The sequence below is a fragment of the Perna viridis genome, chromosome 11 (genome assembly GCF_037379345.1).
Source record: "Perna viridis isolate PV_CMFRI_1.1 ecotype Kerala chromosome 11, ASM3737934v1, whole genome shotgun sequence".
NCBI lineage: Eukaryota > Metazoa > Mollusca > Bivalvia > Mytilida > Mytilidae > Perna > Perna viridis.
The window spans coordinates 20,424,478-20,447,904 of NC_142455.1; the positions used below are offsets into that span (position 1 = coordinate 20,424,478).

At 32.2% G+C, this 23,427-nt stretch overlaps 1 protein-coding gene across 1 annotated transcript; it reads left to right on the plus strand.

The window, feature by feature from the left end:
• The first annotated feature begins 49 nt into the window (after positions 1-49).
• Positions 50-22,522, plus strand: LOC148603281 (cilia- and flagella-associated protein 221-like). Its single transcript, XM_088552569.1, has 22 exons — positions 50-297; positions 1,481-1,668; positions 2,112-2,207; positions 2,822-3,026; positions 3,590-3,746; positions 4,810-4,948; positions 5,735-5,846; positions 6,469-6,524; positions 7,079-7,231; positions 8,389-8,481; positions 8,960-9,055; positions 9,992-10,088; positions 10,694-10,824; positions 11,646-11,726; positions 12,108-12,215; positions 12,942-13,145; positions 13,577-13,729; positions 14,344-14,444; positions 15,140-15,232; positions 18,204-18,329; positions 20,315-20,386; positions 20,809-22,522. The coding sequence occupies exons 1-22, from the start codon at positions 150-152 to the stop codon at positions 20,933-20,935; spliced, it is 2,736 nt and encodes a 911-aa protein (XP_088408695.1). The 5' UTR covers positions 50-149; the 3' UTR covers positions 20,936-22,522.
• The last annotated feature ends 905 nt before the right edge of the window (positions 22,523-23,427 follow it).

Genomic DNA, 23,427 nt, shown 5'->3' on the forward strand with positions numbered 1-23,427 from the left:
AACATATAAATTTAGCACTATTTTTTTTATCGGATTAACAGACCGCATTACGAATCAACAATTATGGCGGACTCCATTAGGAGCAACAAATAGTCTGCAAAGATGTGATCGTTTATTTTTGAGTGATTGCATTTTAAGTTTTTGAAAAAATGCCGTCTGTAACTCCGATGGCTAGGGCCGTCACCGGTCCTCTAGCTGGCTTACAGAACGATGGTTCAAATGGATTATTGATAGACACTATGGAGCTCGTTGAACCCAAGAGATCAAAAACAGTTCCTAATCATCTGTTAGAAACAAGTATGGTCAGATAAAGTTTGCGCTTATCATTATCTAATTCCTGTTCATAAATTTTAGCCCCCATAAACAACATATAGCGTTATACTATAGTATAGAACTATGAACTAGAAATTCACAAGTTCAGTAGACAATACAAGTCAGGTATGGAACCCTACACTCATGGTACTATAGCATAGGCCAACATGCTACCAACTTAAACATATAGCTTATAGAACATGGTATCTGCTAGTAGGAGAGCAATTTCTCTACTTCTAATTAAGATTCATGTGGTACATGTAATAACCATAGAGCTCACTCCACTTTGAGGTTCTTGCAATTATTTTATGGCATCCACAAGAGTAAATACATCTTTATTTATGTACCAAATTAATGATAGCGAATATCGAATCCTAGCTATTTTATATATCTTTATTCCTCAATATATCACCACAAGTTTTTCAGTTGTGCACCAGTCATAACTGTAGAGCATGGAGCACTTGACAAAATTCATGGCAGTACTAGCTTGGAATTGAACCCAGGATCCCTGACATTGCAAGCTAAACTCCACTATAATGTGGCGACTATTGCATTGAAAAGAAAGAGTGTTGCTTCCACATCAACCATTAAGCTTAGGCTTCACTTGTACTACATGTAGTACTAAGATTTAGTAGTACAAAATAGTACAGCTGAGACATGGCATTTTACTGAAACAAATTTAAATACTACATGTAATATGAGGAAGGCAATGACCTTAAGTGCGGTAAGGTCTGTTCCAGGCTTGGTGTAGATTGCAGGATTTCATCAAGATCCTTCCAAATGGAAGTAGCTTATATGAAAAATAACACAGACTTCTTCGAAACATTTTTACTCTTTCTGATATTAGCTTCAGTGTACATATTGTATACCAATGTTGTGTTATGCTTGTACAAAAGTTTCTCAAGTGTCAGATTGATGAATTTTTAGACAAATTTCTTTACATAAATTTAGAGCTCGCTTTTAAAGTATAACCACCAGGACACATTTGTGTGCTCTGTTACAAAGATTTATAACTTTCATGTACATTAAACACCAATTCATATGAAATTCATATCAGTCCCTCCTGCATGGAAGTTAAACCACTTTAATCAATTGTGCAATAATTTTTTTTGTTTATTTATCCTGTTACACGTTCAACAGTTTTAATTATTTTTTTCTTCTTTTGTAGAAATCTATTCCAAAGTTGCTCAAAATGCTATGGTCTTGGCTAGACCAGCTGTCATCCACTTTGGTGGCTTTGAAGCAGACAAAAAACATGTCCAGAAGCTTAGTATTGTTAATGCTTCTACAGATGTTATCAGAATGCACATCATTCCACCTCAAACCAAATACTTTTACATAAAATACAAGAAAAGTGTATGTATTGTTTATATATAACACCATCACTGCTTTCATGTTTTGCAAGTGCAAGTCTGATATGTAGAATTGGCAGATACTTGTATGGTGTACCATGGTGATTACATTTTTTCAGCTGTTTTGAATCTTTTCTCTTGACTTTGTCCCAAAGTAAATGTACATGTAATATCACTAACATGGCCATGTCTACATAACTAAGATCCAAGTATGTATTGTCTTACCTTGTCTTGTCTTTATGGCAAGCGTTTGTGATACTGATGAAAATTTAAAATGCTAACACTCACTTTTCCTATTGAAATGACTGTCATTGATCATTTACTTCTACACTTTACCCGCAGCATTTAGCATATAAGATTTTTACCAGAAAAGAAACACATGTAGGTTTTGTTAGTTTTGCACATTTTAATTTATGCATTGTCAATTATTGTCCATATGTGTTGTAGGAACGTTTAGTACCTGGTTTAACGATAGACTGTGATATAGAATTTACGCCTGATGAATGGAGATACTACTATGACTGCATTAGAATTAATTGTCCAGTAAGTTTGTCATTTTAGAATTTTACTTGAAAAATGAATTTTTTTTCTGACTCACCTATAATAGAAAATATTGCTGAGTTTTGACTTAATTTTGTTGTTAGTAAATACACTATAAAAACTTCAAGAAAATCGTAAGCCTAAACTCAACTTTTGTGTAGACCTGTTGCATATTTGCTATTTACAAATAAATTAATTTGAGATAAATGCTGTAATCTGATTGACCAAAATAATTTTGTTATATCTCAATGGATAAAAAAAATATTGACACGCCCCTATTCAGTTAAATTCAGAGCTACTTTTCATATGTTTAAAGATAAAAATATGTTTTAAAATTAATTTATAAGAATTGGCTATGATAAATATTTTGTCTATTGAAAAATAACGTAAATTTTCCATGTGCATATTTTGTTTATTGCACTTCACGCAATGAACAATATGCACATGGAAAATTTATGTTATTTTTCAACAGACAAAATTTTTATAATTGCCAATTCTTAAATGTACCTCAGATTTACTGTAAACTGTTTTATTGTTTAATAATTTGACAAATAATGGATTGTTGGAATTATTTCTATTATACCAGTTATAGATTGGATGTATTTTTCTCTTTACAGGGTGAAGAGAATCTGGTTATACCCATCCATGCCTATCCTATAATGAGCACAAAAGATTTTCCTACGAACTTTACTTTCCCCAATGTGCCAGTTGGACATAGAATGACACAAGTATTCCCTCTACGATGTGATGCACCAATTGATTTTGAATTCCAGTTGAATTACACCCAGCCTCATCCTGCATTTTCAGTCAACCCTATTAATGGTTTGTTTATTACAAATAAGTTTTGATTCTCAAATTACATAAATTTAATTGTATAGTTATTATGGAATCACAACATTGTGGGTAAAATATTGGAAATTTGGAAGACACAGTTGTAATAAAAAAGAATCAAATTTGTAGTTAATACCCCCATTCTTCACAAGGAATTATATACATAGCAGAGTAGTAGGAAAAGACCCATTTTTTCCATGCTTTGACATCTTATCTGGTTTAATACAGAATTCATAAGGTTTTAAAAGATAATATCAGATAAAGACTAAATGCTACAGAAAAAACGTTTCGTCTAACATGGCCCTTGAACAAGGTAGTCAGTAAAGTTGAAGTTAAAATCTCCATTTAATATGAAACATACAAAAATAATGCATTTTTAACTTGTGTATGAATGTACATTGGAATCTTTATAACATTCATATAACTACATATATACATCCTTACTTACTGCCTGTAATGCTGCGAGTACATGCAGGTAAGACACACCACAAATCTAAGTAATTAGAACTTGTACAATAATATTGATACTTTCATTTACAATGTTTATTATACAGGTATTATCCCAGCCCAGGGAGAAGCAGATGTTGCTGTGACATTTGCACCATTTGAGTTTCAAACAGCTATAATGAGAATCCAGCTGACAATATCTCAGTTTAATTCAAAACCTATTGAATGTCAATTTACTGGTTCATCTGTTCCTGGCTTGTTAAGGTACTTTTGCAATATAATTAGGCCAAATGAAAAAATATGTTTGGTTCCAGTCACCCAACGGCCATAGTTTCTACCACTGACCCTAGACTTTTTTTTCCGCCAAAATGAAAAAAAAAACAACCAATCCTATCCACATCAGGTATTCCAGATTTTTTTGTAACTTGTCCTGACCAGATTCAGAAGTTACAATAGTAAACAACAACGGCTGGAAACTCACTTGCAGTCGTAACCACAAGACAACTGAAAGCTGTAAATTACAGTCTGTTGATGTTTCATTGCTGTTTGTGATGATAGTCTAGGTGATCAACTGCTGTAATTAACATTTTCATTGAACACTTAGACATTCATCTGCTGGAGTTAGCAACCTTATAATCCGACCTCGTGATTTGTTATAAAAAATAATAATAATTTTTCAACTTACTGACCCTATTTTATTCAAAGATGTGACCAGAATCATACATATTTTTTTTTGCCTTAGAATTGCCAAATTGACTTTTTTCGCATTAAGAAAAATTTAATGCATACCAACATAGTATTCTTTTATCTGAAAAGCTAACATAAAAATTGTGACCAACAGGATACAACTGATTCCAGTGTTTCTCTGACATTCTAGTTTAAAGTCCATTTGGTCCAATTAATGTTTGTACTGGACCAAAGTCTGTTTGTATTAAATACCCTGGATATTGAGATACAGTTGTAAAGTATATGTAGAGTTTCCAACATTTTACAGTTCTTTTAAATACTTACGGTCTCATGGATTTGTAAATATTATACATACAGAAAAATGACAGTTTTGAAGTCAAGACCGAAAATATTACAGTGAGTTCAAAAGGGTGGTTGTGATGTTCTGTCAAGATGTTCAAAACTGATCTTATTCTGTTCAGCTGCATTGTCAGTCTCTTTGACATAACATTTTCACATGGAATTACCAATATGTTTTAGTATCACGACAGTAATATATATATAGAAAATATCATACAGTAAGAACACGAGAATAACAATAAAGTAGCAGGTAAATGAATATATTTACATATACTGAAGCTTTTCATATGTTTCTTTTCAGGGATATGTCTCTCAAAGAATATGATAATGATGTTGTCGAGGATAATATTTTAGATCCACGCTGTGTAACCCCTTTAGAGAGGTCAAGAACAAAGAAAAAACTTAGAGAGTCTAAAGAAGAAGAGCCTTTCAAATCACAGGTTATAACATGATTTCTTTAACATGTCCGAGATTTATAATACATTCAACCTGTCAGTCAGTTATTAATGAATATTTCCTTTGGTATATTTCTTGCTTCCTACAGAATATAATAACTTCTGATCTAGTTATGTAGGTTAATCATGCTTACTTGTATATCACATTATTTACATGACCAACATTTCTTGCAACACAGGGACTTAGTGTAATAAAAAAATATGAAGAAACTAGTCCTATTAGAATCAAAATAATTTCACATCATTAATACCATGAACACGTTTCAAAATATAGTTTCAAAGGGGATGTTGACTTCTGTATAAAATTGATACCTACATTTTTGCGATGCAGTCGGTATAGTTTCGCTTTTTACCCTTTGACATTAAAGACGCTCTTCCATGGAAATACAGGTTACATAATCATAATTCTGTTTCTCGATTGACCAAATACTGATAACTTAGGGGCGTTGGAAAAAAAACTATCGAAAATTGAAATTGCGTGCTATGTGGTTTTTTTTCTGAAGGAAATGTAGAAAATTTTAAGTAAAATGAACAAATTTCACTGCATTGGCAAGCTTTTTTTTAAAGATATTACTTGTTTACCATTTCTGGAGCCTTGAGCTAATTTTATAGGTAATTGTGAACTTTGCTTTTATACACTATACATGCTTTAATATCAATAGATACAAATTTTTCAACATTTGGAAAAAAATACCTTTATTTTTTTTTTCATTTAAAAATTATAGAATCTGTTTCTATTTATTATAATTATACTTTACTACTATTTAACAGGATATAGAATATGGTGGTTTGCGGTTTCCCCCTAAATTAGACACCCCATATGCTGTGGCTCAAGTATTAAACCAAGAACCAGGCAAGCTGAGGGCAAAAGACCTTAGGGAGAGTATGTAGAATCATATTTTAAAAAAAAGTATTTTACTAAGACCCAGTGATCATTGATTCCCTTTTCCTGTCAAACAGGACTAGTGATAATCTGTTGTGAGAAAGTTTGTTATTATATTTCATTAAAAAAAGAATTTCTGAAAGGAGTTGGAAAGTTAAGTTCCATTTGAAGATTTTCCTTAAATACCTAAATGGTTTGTACTGTTATAACTATCCTAATCTTGAACTTGTTAAGATTATTTTTTCATTCGATACTCGTATAGCGCATACAATTTTCAACACTCCCAGAGCATTGAGTCTTGCATGCTATATTAAAGAAGTTTTATTTGTTAGCCATTTGTACTGATTTTAGTTTATATTAAATATTGATAATATTTGTCTTCTGTATCAAGGGGAGATAATGTATGTTGTTTTTATCCTGTCTGTCAAACAGTTTGTGGTACCTACATCAACCATGTTATTTAGTTAAATATGTATAAGAATGAAATAGTGTTCAGTTGTGTTGTACAACATGAAGATATGCATGACATATTTTATTTTTATATAAATCCTATTCCAAAAAAAGGAGAAAAATGTGTTGTTCAAAAAAGACATTTCATATACAGTTCTGTTATTTATTTTAGCTGTGTTGGCCAAAAGTAAACCTGACAAATCAAAGAAAGCAACTCGCCAAATGAAGGTAAATTAAAATGAAATGAATATTTGAAAAGAAAGGGAGTTAACAGCTGCCTAACGAATTCAAGAAAAAATATAAATGGCTTCCATTTTGATATGGTGTGATCCAAAGAAATCAATGATGAAAATAAGATAATAGAAAAATCTTTATTAAATGTGACTGCTTATTATCCAGTATGGAGAAACAAGCAAATGGTTTGTACTGTTATAACTATCCTAATCTTGAACTTGTTAAGATTATTTTTTCATTCGATACTCGTATAGCGCATACAATTATGATGTTCCGTGATGTTCAGGGGATTTGATAACTTGATCTTCCCTTAATTAAATGACAGACACCAAATGCCTCAGTTAATTTAATGGACAACTGAGAAGGAAATTATTCAAAGTTAATATCAGGATGATTTAGATTTAAATCTCTATATTAATTGTCCATTTAACTAATTCAGACATTTCATCAAGTGATGGTTGTTCAATCAAGAGAAGACAAACTCGATTCTTTAAAGTCTCTTACTGGCTGTAAGCTTATACCAATATTATTTAACTTCTTTCCTGTAGGAAGCAGTATTTGAACATAATGTCAGACAGAATGTTTATGAAGAAAGACAAAATCAGTTACGATGGCAGGTCAAGCAAGGAGATGACCAGATTACCAATGATGCCAGGGCTAGTATATTAACTGCCAGAGGAGAAGCTTGGGATGAATATGTGGTAAATTAAAATATCATAATTAATTAGGAAGAATGAATAATCAAAATATGATCACAAGTATGGAAGAATTCTAGATTTAAGAAGTGTGTGGAACAAGAGTTTAGTAGCAGTCTTTGTAAGAATCATGCAAATTCTGTAATATGTGATACACCCCAAAAAAGACATTATTATTTTTGTTATTAAGTTGCATTATGAGTCTATATGGTGAAATGCATATACATTCATTCCAATCGTTTTGTTCTTAGTTCTATTACATTTTAAGATCATTTACAGAGTTATCTCCTGTAATTTCAAATTTTACTACATTTTTATATCCTAAGAATAAAGGTTATATGGAAAGCCACATGTTTTATTCTGTTAACTATAATATTTTAAACAAACTATCAAAAATAAAAATATGTAGGCTTTCCAACCATGAATCACTCTTTGCATGATTTTTACTTGGTGTGTTATTTAAAGTGTTTTTGGCATGAATAAAACCATTTTGGTTATTCATGATAACCAGATTTTTTCCATAATTCGTAACTATTTTCAATATAAATTTTATGATTTATGATCAGCTGATTAATATTTTTGTTGTATCATTTTGGCTGAAGAAATTCAGAGTGAAATTAAAGTATTTATTTCAAAGTGTTAATTATCAAAACATTTCAAACAGGGATTGTTTGATGAATACTGCTATTATATAAAAAAAAATCACAGATAGAGACTTTTTTACCTTCTTGTTGTGATCATACATAAACATTATATATCTGACTCAAAGTGGACTGTCACCCTTTATGATCCAGAGATTTTACTAAATATGAACAAGAAATATGTTTAACCCTAATGAAAAAAAAATTTCATTATGGTTGTACTTATTTATGGAATATGAAAAAAATAATTCTGTCAAATCATACAACAATATTCATTCTAATTACAATCATTTTGTAACGATTAACAAGAAATGATCTTATATTTGTATATTTAAATATGAATTTAAATCTTTCGATTTTCACAGTATTATTTAATAGTGCAGTGTTTGTCCATAATATATACACAAATAGGCATAAATATCTACGTAAACCTTCAGAAACAAACAAAAAATAAATCTAGTTTTCCTGCCTTGGGTAGAAGTTACACCATGTATGTGATTTTAAATGTTGTATGTTTTTCAGTATAAGAGGAGAGGTGATCCTGTAGAGGAGGATGAGTATGTAAGACCAGAAACCAAACCTATATTGAGGAGGACATTTAGGGATGCTGCAGAGGTAATACAACAGAGGTCTATTATGAATTTTGTTATGGTGGCTTGTAAGCTAAAGTAAATGGTCCACAACAGACTCTGGTGTAGACCATTACTTTAGCCACTAGCCTGAAGTCAGGGGCTAGTAAAAATTTGAGATATTGAAATGATGTGAACTTTACTTGTTTTGGGCTAGTTGAATCCTATACAGTCCTCTATTATCCTGGCAAGTCATTGAGAACTTTGAAGGAAAGGACTTGGTCACTTTCTAAAAAACTGTGATTGTGTTGATAAATGGCAACCCTGTTTTAGTTTATCCTTGAAAATACCTCAGAACTATGAGATTGAGTGTACACATTTTGTCATTGTTTATAATTTTTATGAAAAATATTTGTAAGATAGAGGTAAAGCAGCATTGTGTATTATCTCAAATTGTTGTTCATATTCATTATATCACTGTTCGCAAATTTATTCATTAGATTTATCCATTTTCTAAATTTCAGGCAGCCCCTGAAGATGCTAAGTTTGATATGTATGCTAATGACCTGTGGGCTGTTAGACACAAAGCTCTTAGCACATTTGCTCAAGCAGCAAGAAAGGTATGATTTACTGATAATTATCATGATATAAAAACAATTGGTTGCATATCATATACATTATTACTATGTGATAACACATATTTTCTGAATTTTATGCAATATCAGTATTTTTCTTCTGTTTTTGGGGAGGGGCCAATTGGATAAAAAAGGTGTGAAATTGCTGGGAATTTAATACAGAAATTTAAAAATAATTCCTTATTGAAAATCCTTGATGAAGACCATTACAATTTCCATTGAGATGACCTCTGAATGACTACTTTTATACAGTAGAGAGAAGGTTATGTGCATCTCATTAATCTCCATTTTAATCAATGTTTCAAGTAGCAATTGGGAATTTCACTGCTGAAATTTAGAGCATATCCCTTTGGGAATGGGGCACAAATTCAACCCATAAACAAGGGTTAAAAAATCACTATGTTGTATGTATTTTATTTTTCAGAGAATTTTTTTATAAGAATGTAGGAACCTAAATATAAATTGATGTTCAAATAAGAAAAAGAAATTACTGACAGTAGTGAAATATTTAATATTTGTGAGACTTTATAGTATACTCATTACTGAAAGTATTGTGAAAGTACTCTTGTATGTGGGGTACCAATTTTCACTGTTTTCATGAAATTTGGTTCCCAAGGAATATTAGATTCCAATTGATGTGTATATCAAAAACTTCAAAACCACAAATTCAAGAATCCACTAACTTGTGTTTCTTCGCTAATCCACAAAATTGGTATCCATGATTAAAGTACTTTCACAATACTTTGATCCATTGGTAACTGCAGTAAAGAGTTTCAATAGATACTTCATGTATCCTATATAACAGATCTGACATATACTCTACTGTACAATACATGTAATAAATATGATAGATCTGTAAACATTTCAAATCAAGTTTGATTGATTATTTCATTTTTATATATGTATAAAACTTTCGTTTAGGTTATTATTCGATCAAGAGCAGATATCAAGTTAAAGTCATTAGCCAAACTTGTATCTGAGTGGAAAGATAAAAAATATATACCCAGTGGTGTGTCAGGTAGGTGATATATATATATACTAAACTGTTGTCTTCTGTGTTACAGCCTTTCCTTGAAATCTCAATTTTCAGGAGAAAAGTTATTGGATGCTTTGTTTGAGTTCATATTCATGCATAGCCAATAAATAGACCACCTGATATTCTTAAGAACAGTGTGCATAAAACATGTCAAACCTGTACATGTGCCTATCATATATCTACTATGTTTTGGTGTTAGACACATGGTGTTTTTGTTCTTGAAAAAAATTAAGTCATATTATAGTTTTAAAGTGACACCATACAAAAATGAACTACATGTTAATTTTTAAAATTTTCAGTAAGTAAAATAAAAAAAAAGTTTCATCAGCTGTATGATGAAAACAATTGCCATCCTTTGAAGACAAAAGAATTCTTTTTTTTTTTTGCTCTAACAGATGACTATTTGATGTCTCTTTTTGTTCTTAATATTTGTATTAATATCGTTTTGTTTGAATTATCATTACTTGCAATTGTCTTAACTGTCTCACAAAAATTTTGAAAGCTTTGAAATTAGGTTTATATTTGTATATTTCAAATAAGGAAGACATATATGTTTAGAACCAATACTTTTTGTTTTTTTTTCATAGGTGACCAAAATGAAAAGATGAAACAAGAAGCTAAAAGAGAGTTGATACCATCAACATTAACAATGACTCATGAAAAAATACAGAAGTTTACATTCCCAACCTATGTCCCTCCAAATGTTAAAGATGATATGGTAATAATGTAGCGGTAAAAGCTTACAGTTGTGTATAAGTGAAAGTTTCATGCACTTTCATGTTCTATTTATTTAAGGGGTATTTTAAATTTTTTAGTAAGTTTAACACATGCCTAGAATTATTTCTAAAGATTTTTAATGGTTATTTTGACAGTTGCTTTAGAATGGAGATAACTGTATTGTATTTAACGGTCTTTGTCAGTCTAGATTTGACAGTAGCAATATCTGTTTACAGATTCTGCTCATGCATCACCTGTAACTCAATTTGTCACTGTCAAATCCATGACTGACTCCTCCAAGTCTTCAAATACTCTACAGTTATCATCTAAGTGTAAATTGGTCCAATCTAAGTTATTTTGTATAATGTGCAAAAATTTGACATGTTATAATTCAATTTTTAAAGGATTGTAGTCAAAATATCATTAAGGAGGTAGACAGGTTAAGAGGGATAAAACTCTTAACAAATCATTTGAATGTTTGTTTTCAGCATTTTTCATCATTCTCATGTAAATATCAAAGTAACTTAGATTGATTTCATTCTGTTTCAAATTCAAGCTTGATAGGCTTTGGTTAAATTGAATATGATACAAACATATCACTGATTTCAAAAGTTATGTCCCTTACCCTAGGTCTACCTTCTTAATCAAAATCAGAACATTATGTTTTTTTTTCATTATTTGAATCATGGAATCCGAATAATATTGTGTCATGACTAAATTTATTAGCTAAAGAAGTAAATTTACTCTAAGTTCTGATTGATAAAGTTGTTGTGGATGTTTCTAACATTTAGTGTATATAAGTGTAGATCATTTTATTTTCAGGCACCTGATGCTCTTGGAAAAGTGCCATTTAAAGCAACAGAAGTCGTAGTAAAAACAAAGGTCCCTTACTTTGGATTGAAGGTAAAATAATCTGAAATTGTACATAAGTAATCACAGCATAGAGTGGAATTACAACTTTGACAATAAATAAATCACTGCTACATATACAATATCTTCCTTTTGTTTTATTACCAGAAATTATTAGACAGATACATTTGATTCAATTTTTGTGCTTTAAGCAGTATATAATGTTAAAATTGATTTCACGAGTGCAATTTTTTGCGATTTTTTGTCCACTGTAAAAATGGCAAAAATTAATATGTTCACAGTACTCTTCTTTAGAATGTGAAGTAAACTAATAAGAACTTGGATAGATTTTATCAATGCTCGGACGTTAAACCCCAACAAACAAAACAGATTTTATCAAGGGAGATAACTGATGTATTTTAAAATTTCAAACAGGTACCCCAAGTGTACAGACTACTAGGATATGATATTCATGATACCCATTGTTCAGCCAGTGGATACGTAGCTCCAGAACTTGCCAGACCACTAAGAACAGGAGCCGAGGTAAGTAACATATATTTACTTTTTATGCTGGTTTAGATACATGTACATTTCAGTGGTAGATTTCACAAATTTGTATGTAAAATTAGTCATATGTTATGATTTCACAATACTTTAATCTATTATAATATCATGACATATGACAAATTTTACGCTTCAGCTTATTTAAAAAAGGACTGCAGATACTTGTAATGATTCAATGTACACTTCTGACAGCTTCCTGTAATCTTTTCTGTATTTGTCTTTATACTGTAAATTCTGTAATCATTGCAATGTTTTCATTATTGCAAAAACATGCAACATAAACTTTTTAGCATTACTGATGCAGGATTTTTTGCCAAATTTTTGTTATTAAAATAGAGTTTTTTTACACACAAAAATTGTTGAATTTACAGTGATTGTGAAAAAAATGGATTGTTATGTTTAGCTTTTCCACAGCTTACTTCAACATCAAAGGAAAAGTAACAAAATAGCTATTTTGTTTGCCATACTGTGGAGGTAGTTTTATTCATGGGTACCAATTTTCTGGAAAATTCACTTGTTTGTGGATTCTTGAATTCATAGTTTTAATGTATGCAACATCTGGATTAATGGGGAATTTCCTTTTTGTTGGGAACCAAATTTTGTGGTTTGTCTTACTGAAAATTGAAAATTGGCACCCTAAGAATAATAATAGTTTCACAGTAATGTTATTTCAACAAATTTTACCTATTCTTTTTTTTATTTAAGGAGGAAGTTATTACACTATCAGCTTACCAAGTAGAATCAGCTGCTCCTAGAGTTGTAGATGTAACGGAGGATGGACCTGTAACTCTTCCAGAGGGAGTTGAAGACTTACCTAAGCAAGAGGTTACTGCCCAGCCACAACCTGTTGCCCTAACTCCACCTAAAGCATTATTTCAGCCTATTGAATATCCACCACTTCACATCTTTGTAAGTGCATTTATTAGAAAAGGGTATTTACTTACATTAACAATGGATTATACTCCTAATTTATTTAAAAGCTGGTATTTTTACCAGAATACAATTAATCATTTATCTGAAAGCTCTGTTGACATTAATAGAACATTATTATTGTGAAGAAATTTGCATATCTTATACTCCTATAAAATTTCTGTCAATTTATTGTGTAAATGACTGAAATGTTATGAGTTGTTTCCCTTTACATTAGTTTTTTTTTCTAAAATAAGGAAGAACTATTATGGGTGAAAATTTGTGTGCAGTAAAAGAACACTTAAAACTACCAACTAAATTCTTTAACATTGATAAAGGCATTCCAGAGTATTTCATGGTAATTCTTCTTTAAGTATACAGTATTCAATCAGGTCTTTGAATATCATATTATATCTTGTTTCTTTTTTCAGAACCCAGCCCCAGGTTTACAAGTATTCCAGGCCCCTGCCCCCTATGCTGAAGTTGATCCAGACTTCCATCTTTGTCCGCTGCCAAGATATATTAGGAAGGATCATGCTACCAATCAGCATGCTGCCACTCAGAGAAAATATTTAGATAGAGAGGTATGATTATTACACTACTAAAGTGACTTATTCAAGTATAATTTCAATTAACAAAACATAAGTATGAAATTTTTTACAATATTTAACCACATTTTTTTCAGAACGCTGCAGAAATAAAACAACTCTAAGTATTCTTGTGAAAGTGCATGTAATAATTTTTGATTTTTCAGTAATTACTGTATAGGGGTACTTTTCAATGGTTGCTACTTTAATTTATTTTAGCGATCTGTCTAACACACCAAAATGAATTCTGCAAAATATTTTCGCTGGGCTTAAATATTTAGTGCAACACTTGCCATCTGCCAAAATTAGAAATAAGAAGTTATTTATTCCATATGTTTTTGCATCAAAATGCCAAATTCTACACCTGCAGAAATAACCAGCCTTACTGTAAGTCGGAATAATACTGTAACTTGATGTAGATATAAGGATCACAATATGTTCTGGCGAAAGTTTTTTTTTTCTGTTGGAAGTATTTCAATTTTGAACAATGTTAATATCCTTTAGATAAGCAGGTGCTTTGAAACAAAAATTTAAGTTAGTTGTACTTAAAACTTTTGAATTCTTAGAAGTGAAAATTGTTTTTTGATCATCCCATCATTTTATTTTTGTAGGATACAGTACGAGGAATAATGGCATGGAAGAAATTTCCATCGCAGGGTCTGACATCCCTGTCAAATACACCCACACTAACTAATGTCTGGGTGCCTAGATGGTTAGTCTTGTTTTAACCACACTCCATATACTTTCTGTTCAAATGACCTTTTCAGAATCCTTGGGGTTTTCCCTTTGAATTATGTTTTGAAAATCGTGAACGATGAATTCTGATTGGCTGATCAGAAAGGTCATCATAACAGAAAGTAGAATGGAGTGTTGTTAGATCCTGCATGCAGTTTCTGAATGGGACCATTGATAGGTTTAATTTTAATTAGATTGTTGCTATGGTTACAAGATAAAGATTAAGTTAGACTTTGGTTATAGTTGATTGATATTTTATGGAAGTTACGGCCCTTGGACTTAGAAAATTTCAGTGAATTTAAAGTTTTCTGCATTTTTTTTTTCGGGGGACATTTGAAGGCTGTTCTTTTATATTGTTTTTAGAATCATTATTACGTTGTATATTTTGACAGCTGTACTGAAAAATAATTTACAGAAAATGAATCTACTAGCAACAAATTTCATCAAATCTTCTTTAGATACAGACACTATTTTTTATTTACATATTACAACATTTTAAGACAATAAGCCACGTCAATCATTTCTTATAGCTTATGCATGCTAGAACATATTCAGTTTGTACACTGCTGTGAATGGAATGTAAGTACATGTAAACCAATTGAAGCATTAAATTCGACTTTACCAAGATATTCATGTATAAATAGACCTACATATTTGTTTGCTTTGATGTAGGGATGACCAGTTTGATGACAATCTGTTACCAGGAGACGTACCAGATGTTTTAGATTCATTACCAGAGGATGATAAACAGAATGTTATGGATGGGTAAGTCTTCTTATGACCTCATGACATTGTGAAATGAATTGTTTCAGCTATCTAATTGTGCAAGGATTGGATTGGAACTTCACATATTCTGTCTGTAATACTGCTACATTTCCTTGAGAATCATTAACCTTTTACCTCTAACCGTGTACATGTAAATTAATGAAAAAAGAAAAAAAAACATTTTATAGGCAAACTATTTCAAAACTCTCATTGTGAAATATCAATGAAAACCAGAAATAAAAACATTGTTTCATCTGTCTAACTGTGCAGAGATTGAAACTCTACATGTTTTGTCTGCTATACTTGTCTTTCATCTGTCTAACTGTGCAGAGATTGAAACTCTACATGCTTTGTCTGCTATACTTGTGTTTCATCTGTCTAACTGTGCAGAGATTGAAACTCTACATGCTTTGTCTGCTGTACTTGTGTTTCATCTGTCTAACTGTGCAGAGATTGAAACTCTACATGTTTTGTCTGCTATACTTGTGCTTCATCTGTCCAACTGTGCAGAGATTGAAACTAGATGTTTTGTCTGCTATACTTGTCTTTCATCTGTCTAACTGCGCAGAGATCGAAACTCTACATGTTTTGTCTGCTATACTTGTCTTTCATCTGTCTAACTGTGCAGAGATCGAAACTCTACATGTTTTGTCTGCTATACTTGTCTTTCATCTGTCTAACTGCGCAGAGATCGAAACTCTACATATTTTGTCTGCTATACTTGTGTTTCATCTGTCTAACTGTGCAGAGATTGAAACTCTACATGTTTTGTCTGCTATACTTGTCTTTCATCTGTCTAACTGTGCAGAGATTGAAACTCTACATGTTTTGTCTGCTATACTTGTCTTTCATCTGTCTAACTGCGCAGAGATTGAAACTCTACATGCTTTGTCTGCTATACTTGTCTTTCATCTGTCTAACTGCGCAGAGATCGAAACTCTACATGTTTTGTCTGCTATACTTGTCTTTCATCTGTCCAACTGTGCAGAGATTGAAACTCTACATGTTTTGTCTGCTGTACTTGTGTTTCATCTGTCTAACTGTGCAGAGATTGAAACTCTACATGCTTTGTCTGCTATACTTGTCTTTCATCTGTCTAACTGCGCAGAGATCGAAACTCTACATGTTTTGTCTGCTATACTTGTCTTTCATCTGTCTAACTGTGCAGAGATTGAAACTCTACATGTTTTGTCTGCTGTACTTGTGTTTCATCTGTCTAACTGTGCAGAGATTGAAATTCTACATGCTTTGTCTGCTATACTTGTCTTTCATCTGTCTAACTGTGCAGAGATCGAAACTCTACATGTTTCGTCTGCTATACTTATGTTTTATCTGTCTAACTATGCAGAGATTGAAACTCTACATGTTTCGTCTGCTATACTTGTGTTTTATCTGTCTAACTGTGCAGAGATTGAAACTCTACATGCTTTGTCTGCTATACTTGTGTTTCATCTGTCTAACTGTGCAGAGATTGAAACTCTACATGCTTTGTCTGCTGTACTTGTGTTTCATCTGTCTAACTGTGCAGAGATTGAAACTCTACATGTTTTGTCTGCTATACTTGTGCTTCATCTGTCCAACTGTGCAGAGATTGAAACTAGATGTTTTGTCTGCTATACTTGTCTTTCATCTGTCTAACTGCGCAGAGATCGAAACTCTACATGTTTTGTCTGCTATACTTGTCTTTCATCTGTCTAACTGTGCAGAGATCGAAACTCTACATGTTTTGTCTGCTATACTTGTCTTTCATCTGTCCAACTGTGCAGAGATTGAAACTCTACATGTTTTGTCTGCTGTACTTGTGTTTCATCTGTCTAACTGTGCAGAGATTGAAACTCTACATGTTTTGTCTGCTATACTTGTGTTTCATCTGTCTAACTGTGCAGAGATTGAAATTCTACATGTTTTGTCTGCTATACTTGTCTTTCATCTGTCTAACTGTGCAGAGATTGAAACTCTACATGCTTTGTCTGCTATACTTGTCTTTCATCTGTCTAACTGCGCAGAGATTGAAACTCTACATGCTTTGTCTGCTATACTTGTCTTTCATCTGTCTAACTGCGCAGAGATCGAAACTCTACATGTTTTGTCTGCTATACTTGTCTTTCATCTGTCCAACTGTGCAGAGATTGAAACTCTACATGTTTTGTCTGCTGTACTTGTGTTTCATCTGTCTAACTGTGCAGAGATTGAAACTCTACATGCTTTGTCTGCTATACTTGTCTTTCATCTGTCTAACTGTGCAGAGATCGAAACTCTACATGTTTTGTCTGCTATACTTGTCTTTCATCTGTCTAACTGTGCAGAGATTGAAACTCTACATGTTTTGTCTGCTGTACTTGTGTTTCATCTGTCTATCTGCGCAGAGATCGAAACTCTACATGTTTTTCTGCTATACTTGTCTTTCATCTGTCTAACTGTGCAGAGATTGAAACTCTACATGTTTCGTCTGCTATACTTGTGTTTTATCTGTCTAACTGTGCAGAGATTGAAACTCTACATGTTTCGTCTGCTATACTTGTGTTTTATCTGTCTAACTGTGCAGAGATTGAAATTCTACATGCTTTGTCTGCTATACTTGTCTTTCATCTGTCTAACTGTGCAGAGATCGAAACTCTACATGTTTCGTCTGCTATACTTATGTTTTATCTGTCTAACTGTGCAGAGATTGAAACTCTACATGTTTCGTCTGCTATACTTGTGTTTTATCTGTCTAACTGTGCAGAGATTGAAACTCTACATGTTTTGTCTGCTATACTTGTCTTTCATCTGTCTAACTGTGCAGAGATTGAAACTCTACATGTTTCGTCTGCTATACTTGTGTTTTATCTGTCTAACTGTGCAGAGATTGAAACTCTACAAGTTTTGTCTGTTTTGATACTTTATCTATAGTAACCCCATTTTGAAGATGATTTGCATAAGCATTAATTCAGTATCTCAATTTTCTTGATTTTTTGTTTGTTTGTTTTAGTGATTTTGATGATGAAGATGACAGAACAACATCTAGACTACAACAGATATCTCTGACACCAGACATGGTCACAGCCCAGTTCAATCTTATAGATATGTCCACACCTACTGATGAAAAAACATCACAGTAAGTAATTATGTCTTATTATTCATTAGACCAACTATATTCTCTTTGCATAAAGATCAAAGGACTTGTATGTTAAATACTGAATATAGCATGTTAAAATCTGTATCATGTGCCATATCAGCTTGAGTCTCCTATATCACACCAAGGGCCACCAGCCTCTGAGGATTGATATTACAGGTTATACACATTTTAACATGTCATGATCTTCAAGTGTGTTCCATGTAGGTGTGTGATATTGGGTATACAATATAGGTCTAGGTGTGCAATGTAGGGTATACAGTATAGGTCTCGGTGTGTGATATAGGGTTTGCAATAAAGGTCTTGGTGTGGTATAGGTCTAGGTGTGCGATATAGGGTCTGTGATATAGGTCTAGGTGTGCAGTATAGGGTATATAATAAAGGTCTTGATGTGTGATATAGGGTTAGTGATATGTGATGTAGGTCTAGGCATGCAATATAGAATATACAATAAAATTCTTGATGTGTGATATAGGTTTAGGTGTGTGATATGTGGTATGTGATAGGTCTTGGTGTGTAATATAAGGTATGGGATATGTGATGTAGGTCTTGGTGTGCGATATAGGTCTAGGTGTGTGATAAATGGTATGTGATATAGGTCTAGGTGAGATATAGGGTATGCAATATAGGTCTTGGTATGCAGTATAGGGTATATAATAAAAGTCTTGATGTGTGATATAGGTCTAGGTGTGTGATATTTGGTATGTGATATAGGTCTAGGTGAGATATAGGGTATGTGATATAGGTCTAGGTTAGCAGTATAGGGTATATAATAAAGGTCTTGATGTGTGATATAGGGTAAGTGATATATGATGTAGGTGTAGGTGTGTGATATAGAGTATACAGAATATAGAGTATAGGTGTGCGATATGGTGTTTGCAATAAAGGTCTTGATGTGTGATATATAGTATGTGATATAGGTCTAGGTGAGATATATGGTATGCGATATAGGTCTTGGTGTGCAGTATAGAGTATATGATAAAGGTCTTGATGTGTAATATAGGTCTAGATGTGTGATATAGGGTATGCAATATTAGGTCTAGGTGTGTGATGTAGGGTATGCGATATTAGGTCTAGGTGTGTGATGTAGGGTATGTGATATTAGATCTAGGTGAGATACAGGGTATGCAATATAAGTCTTGGTGTGTGATATAGGGTATGTAATATAGGTCTAGGTGTGTGATGTAGGGTATGTGATATTAGATCTAGGTGAGATACAGGGTATGTGATATAGGTCTTGGTATGTGATATAGGGTATGTAATATAGGTCTAGGTGTGTGATGTAGGGTATGCAATATTAGATCTAGGTGAGATATAGGGTATGTGATATAGGTCTTGGTGTGTGATATAGGGTTTGTGATATAGGCCTAGATGCGATGTACAGGGTATGCAATATTAGATCTAGGTGTGTGATGTAGGGTATGTGGTACAAGGTCTAGGTGTGTTTTGTAGGGTATGCAATATTATGTCTAGGTGTGATTAATGATATTTGATATAGGTCTTGGTGTGTGATATAGAGTATGTAATATAGGTGTGTGATGTAGGGTATGCGATATTAGCTATAGATGTGTTGTGTAGGGTATGTGATATTAGGTCTAGGTGAGAAATAGAATGTGTAATACAGGTTTTGGTATGCAGTATAGAATATGTGATTTTGTACTCATGTTTTGTCTCAAAATTTTTGTTTTTTGTTTTTTTTATTTGTACTAAAACAGCTTTGAATAGGTTCTATTTAAACCAGGTATTCAGGAAAACTCATTGACCCATGAACCACATTTTTTATGTTTTATGTTAAGGGGAAAAAAATCTTTGACTTAAACAATTGAAATGATAATATTGATGTAATGAAGAAAAAAAATAAGCCAACTGAATATCAAACTTAGGGTGTGAATTATAAAAAAAAGCAATGTTGCTATCATGTAAATTGATTATTCTCTCTATATTTTAAACAAAACCTTTATTTGTAGGGATGTGTTTCCTTATGGCAATAAACTTCCTGCTACCAACATTCCTGTTTCAACATATGGACCAGTGGCAAGGTAAGTAGTTCTAATAATAGGTCAGCCATAATTGGCCAACTCATGAACTAATGATATACATGCCACTCATATAACAGGTGTAGAAGCTTTTAAAATATTTTTGCATCCAGATGTACCATCTATACAACTTGTATGGATGAGGTGCATATAAATGCATGGTAATGCTGTGAATAGAAATGAGTTTTCAAAATTTAAAATTTAACACTGAAAACTGAAAAAGATAAGTGAACAGCAGTAGTTGTGCCAAGTGGTACATACTGAAGCATCCTCTGCATATATCATACTAGTACCGATGGCATACATTTTTTATGCTATTTGTATTTATTTCAATATTTCTCACATTTTTTACAGATTTATCCATGCAAAACAGATATGGACAAAATCTCATATGAAAATTGATTCAAATGTTATTTTTTTTTCAGAGAAAAAAGAGAAGAAGAAATTGAATACTTCATGATGAAGAAATACAACAAACTAGGAGCTAAGATACAGACTAAAAACACTCAACTAAATAACTTTATAACAGATCCCAAACTTGTTCTGAAATGAAGATACTCCTTTGGTTAAACTGTTGTGCAGTTCTTTCACTCTGATGCATCATGGGATTCTTGAGTGGTGCATACTGGGTATCTGCTCCAAGGGAGATAAGTGATGCATGCATAAAATATTAATTTATCAAGTCTAAACTTCCTGTTATTTCGAATCTATACATGTCTAGAAGTTCACCTGTTGCAGTAATGTTGACAGTATTCATAGAAATAGCCAGATTTACCTTGGGTCTATTTCTGTATATCATTGAATAAATAATGTTACAAGTGCATTTAAGACATATGGGGATGACTAATAATTATAACTTCAGAAACTTTTTAGTTTTACTTCAATATACTTCAATCTTTCAGGTTTGAAACAAATATAATGGTAAAATTAATGTATGTTTTTTAAAGGCATGGATTACAAATCACTTCGTTTGTATTAAGGTTATAATCTTGTGCGTTTGTTTCGTTTTACCATATCCTTTCACAAACCCCTAAATAATAATAAAAAAAAATCAATACTTTTCTAATTCAAAAAGTCCATCATTAAGTCCAAAGGTTTAAAGTCAGGGTGGCTAGGTTCCAGATGCCAACACCTTCAGAAAGTAAATTTTGTTGACAGGCTAGGATTTCACTGAATTAAGCACATATGAGGGAGGTACATTTTTGTCTTAGAACTCACCTATGAGTAGGCATGTAATGGATGGTAGGGACCCTCTCCATCAGGCTAGTTAATTGGATTTTTGTTTCTAATTATTAATCCTTAATCTGACTAGGAGTAAATACACCCTATTCCATTTTACTGCCATAGATCTGTTTCATTAAAACATATGAGGTACAGGGGAAGGACTTTTTTTTTTCATTTAAGTATAGGTGGTTGTCAAAACTCTTGACAAATTGAATGAATTATGTAGACTTTAATACTTAAAGTTGCCTCCCCATATTTTATTTTATTTTATTGGAACATGACTTAATCTTAATTGTTTTTTATCTTTCTGGAACTGTACATTTATATTTATTACATTCCGTCCAACCTCGTGTACATGGTATCTATACTTATTTGCAGAACAAGTTTTGTTTTTTGAACGGATCTGTTTTATAACTGCTGAGCAAGATGATTTCAGTATGAATTATGTTATCATTGTATTTTGCACATATATGAGAAGAAATGCATGTGTTGTAAATTTACTTTGGACAAAAATAGCTGTGTTCCTTTTAAGACAACAAATTATATTGAGTTGAAATTATTTTCTGCAGTGATCCATTTTTAAGGGAGTTACCTCCCTTTACCAGGGATATCAAACTATTCAAAGTGAGTTGTAACTACATACTTTGATTTGTATCAAGCTTTCTGATAACCTGACTCAGGTTATTTGTTCACCCACCATATTTTGCTAAACAATGTTTTTTCTCTGTTTAATGGATTTCATCTTGCTCAGAATGGTATATACAAAGTCTTGGAAGACTGATATTGACTGTGATAAACCTGTGTTGTTTTTTTTTTAAATTTACAATGTTATTGAATTATGTGCTGAATTTATGATTTTTGTAAAGAAGTAAATATTTATTTTATATGCATTTTCAATAAATGCGAATAAATTCACATGTATATTATTTATATTGTTTGGTACCTCTATATACTTGTTTGATAGAGTAATCAAGGGAACCAAGGTTCTAGTGGAAATCAAAAGAATGTTATCCAGGTACAAAGACCTGACATAAAAAACAGATATACACAACAAAGAACATAAAGTAACTAAAATCTTACATACAAAGTAACAAAAGCAAATGACTCCACTAAAAACTGGGAGCATGGGCCAGGTGCACTGTAAGGGTAAGGATCCTCAACTTTTCTAGAAACACCTGCCAAGTTGCTCATAAAAAGTCAAGATTGCATAAGATAGGCAGGTTGGGTACATTTTATATGGATATGTGGACTATTTTACTTTAAATCCTAGAAAGTATTGTAAATTACCTAACTGATTGGCAAGCTCTATGCTATAGTCAAAAGAAAGAGGTATCATATGACAAATGACAAATAGTAAAATCATGGCAAAAAGCAATCAATGGTCCTGACTGGCTGCAGGTATTTCTATTGGAAATGGTGGGTTAAACCAGATTTTATAGCTGCCAAACCTGCCTCGTTTCTGGTACATTGCTATACAAAGAACCGGCAAAAAATTACCACATGGCAAACTTGTTAATGTCAAAACTGAAAACAGTACAGAAGATGTAAAACTCAGTGAAATTATGTCCAGTAGTAGGAGCATTCATTCTACAAAAGACACATTTGAATTTTGATTAAAGCCATTAATCAAATTAGTTTTAAAAAAACAGTTTTATAAAAAGTAATGTTACACAGGTTATTTTGGACTTATTAGAACACATGTTGAGCAATGAACCTTCATATTTAAGTGCTTGAAGCAAACTTACAAAACAGCTTATTCTACGTGTATTTTCATTTTGCATCTATTTATTCAGGAATCATAAAAATATCGCACTGACATT

Coding starts and splice junctions, on each gene's coding strand:
- LOC148603281 (XM_088552569.1), top strand. CDS start 150: ATGCCGTCTGTAACTCCGATGGCTAGGGCCGTCACCGGTCCTCTAGCT. Junction 10,825..11,645: donor CAAATGTTAAAGATGATATG/GTAATAATGTAG, acceptor TTTTATTTTCAG/GCACCTGATGCTCTTGGAAA. Junction 13,730..14,343: donor GAAAATATTTAGATAGAGAG/GTATGATTATTA, acceptor TTATTTTTGTAG/GATACAGTACGAGGAATAAT.